At 54.3% G+C, this 1,690-nt stretch overlaps 1 protein-coding gene across 1 annotated transcript; it reads left to right on the top strand.

Annotated features, from left to right (window-relative positions):
- Window positions 1–33: 33 nt before the first annotated feature.
- On the top strand, window positions 34–877 carry VDAG_09761 (VosA; the record flags this gene model as incomplete). The annotated part of the gene is made up of 3 exons (XM_009654620.1): window positions 34–121; window positions 184–738; window positions 807–877. 3 exons carry the CDS (start codon window positions 34–36, stop codon window positions 875–877), a joined length of 714 nt encoding a protein of 237 aa, XP_009652915.1.
- Between the last annotated feature and the right edge of the window lie 813 nt (window positions 878–1,690).

The following is a 1,690-nucleotide window of genomic DNA, read 5'->3' as shown; positions in this document are numbered from 1 at the left end:
AGGCAGTAGACGTGTACCAACACAGAGAGGGTCATGGCATCACAGTTGGCCGGCAATGATGTTCGACCTGCGCTGCAGCCCCACGTCCTGTCCCTGAACCAGACCCAACGCTCAAGGATGAGTACAAGATATTTATACGGCAGCAACCCATAGCGGCGAGATCATGTGGCTTTGGAGAGAGAGACCGCAGGGTGATCGACCCGCCACCCATTGTGCAGTTGGAAATCAACAACCCCAAGCTCTCCAAAGAAGACATTAGCCAGCGTTACCGCCATCAGTACTATGTCGTGCACTGCACCATCTGGAGCAAGGACGGGACCGAGGACTGCTCCATCATGCCCGAGGAGTATCATCGCCAGCAGCGACGTCTCATGGGAAGTCTCGCGGCGAGCTCTTTTGTTGGCAAAGATGAGAATGGCGTCGAGGGATGCTTCTTTCCATTCTCAGACCTGTCTGTCCGGACGAGCGGAGAGTACCGTCTCAAGTTCTCCATCGTGGTGCTCAACCCAGCCCAGGGAAAGATGGGGAAAAGCTCAAAGATCCACTCATCGGCGATGACGGATGTTTTCACAGTCTACAGCGCCAAGGACTTCCCTGGCATGAAGCCTAGCACGCTGTTGACGCGCAGGCTCAAGGAGCAGGGTTGCCTCATCTCGATCAAGAAGGGCAACGACAAGGCAGGCGGCGGGCGGGGCCATGACAGCAGCGATGACGAGGCAGAAGAGGCGCCCCCGAACGGTAAGAAGAAGCGCAGAAGAAGGGTTTGACGAGCCACTGACACGAGCGGCGCGAAAGCATCCTCCCAGCCCGTCATGGGGGATATAGGCGTTTTACGGCATTGGCTGAGGACAGCGGCACCGATGAGGCTAGCATCTAAGCTTTGATTGGGATATACAGGACTATTTGAATTGTCATTTTCTTTTTGCTATCATTCTGGATTTGCGGGTGCTTCTGGGTGTTGATCTCTATATTTCTTCACATTAAGTTTTCCTTTCTCTCTCTCTCTCTCTCTCTTTTTGCATCTGCTATATCACGCGTGGCAGCTTGCACGTCTGTCCTTTGAGGATTCGCTGGAAATCCGCGCCACGATCGGGTGGTCTCCCAAATCATGAGTGTTGGAGAGGAAAGGGACGTTATATGGGCGCGGATTCCTCGTTATTATACCCCGTTGGTTCTCGATGGCACATGGGGGCATGCGATACACATACGGACGGGCACTCCAGGAACTTGCCTGTTCCTTTGGGGGGGCAGGTAGGTTGGCTGGCTGAGGCATTGACCTTTCGGACAGAGAGGGAGATGCGGGCATGACAGTTGGGAACCTGTTGAGCAATACATGACAGGGAGGGCAAGTGGGATTCTATTCTATCTCTACGCCCCGTAATCTTCTTTAAGGAATTGATGTCTGTATTTGCCACACACATACATACCTATGTCTCTCTGTCTCATGACGGAGATCTCACGTTACAAGGCACCTGGCAGACAGACATTGGAGGGGCGCGTAACCGTGAAGAGCACATGGCAGGCCACATGGGCAATGAGACCCTCTGAAGGGAAGGGCTCCCTTGGTAGTTCCTTAATAGGGAAACGAAAGAGCAGAGGGGGGGGGGGGGGGGGGGGGGGGGTTTCAAAAAAAAACCCCCCCCCTCCCTAACCTGGGAAAAAAATTTGGGGGGGGGGCCTTTTCCCCCGG

Source organism: Verticillium dahliae, genomic scaffold (assembly GCF_000150675.1).
Source record: "Verticillium dahliae VdLs.17 supercont1.27 genomic scaffold, whole genome shotgun sequence".
Classification (NCBI taxonomy): domain Eukaryota; kingdom Fungi; phylum Ascomycota; class Sordariomycetes; order Glomerellales; family Plectosphaerellaceae; genus Verticillium; species Verticillium dahliae.
Note: the sequence above shows the minus strand (reverse complement) of the source record. Positions and strands in the feature narration are given on the sequence as shown.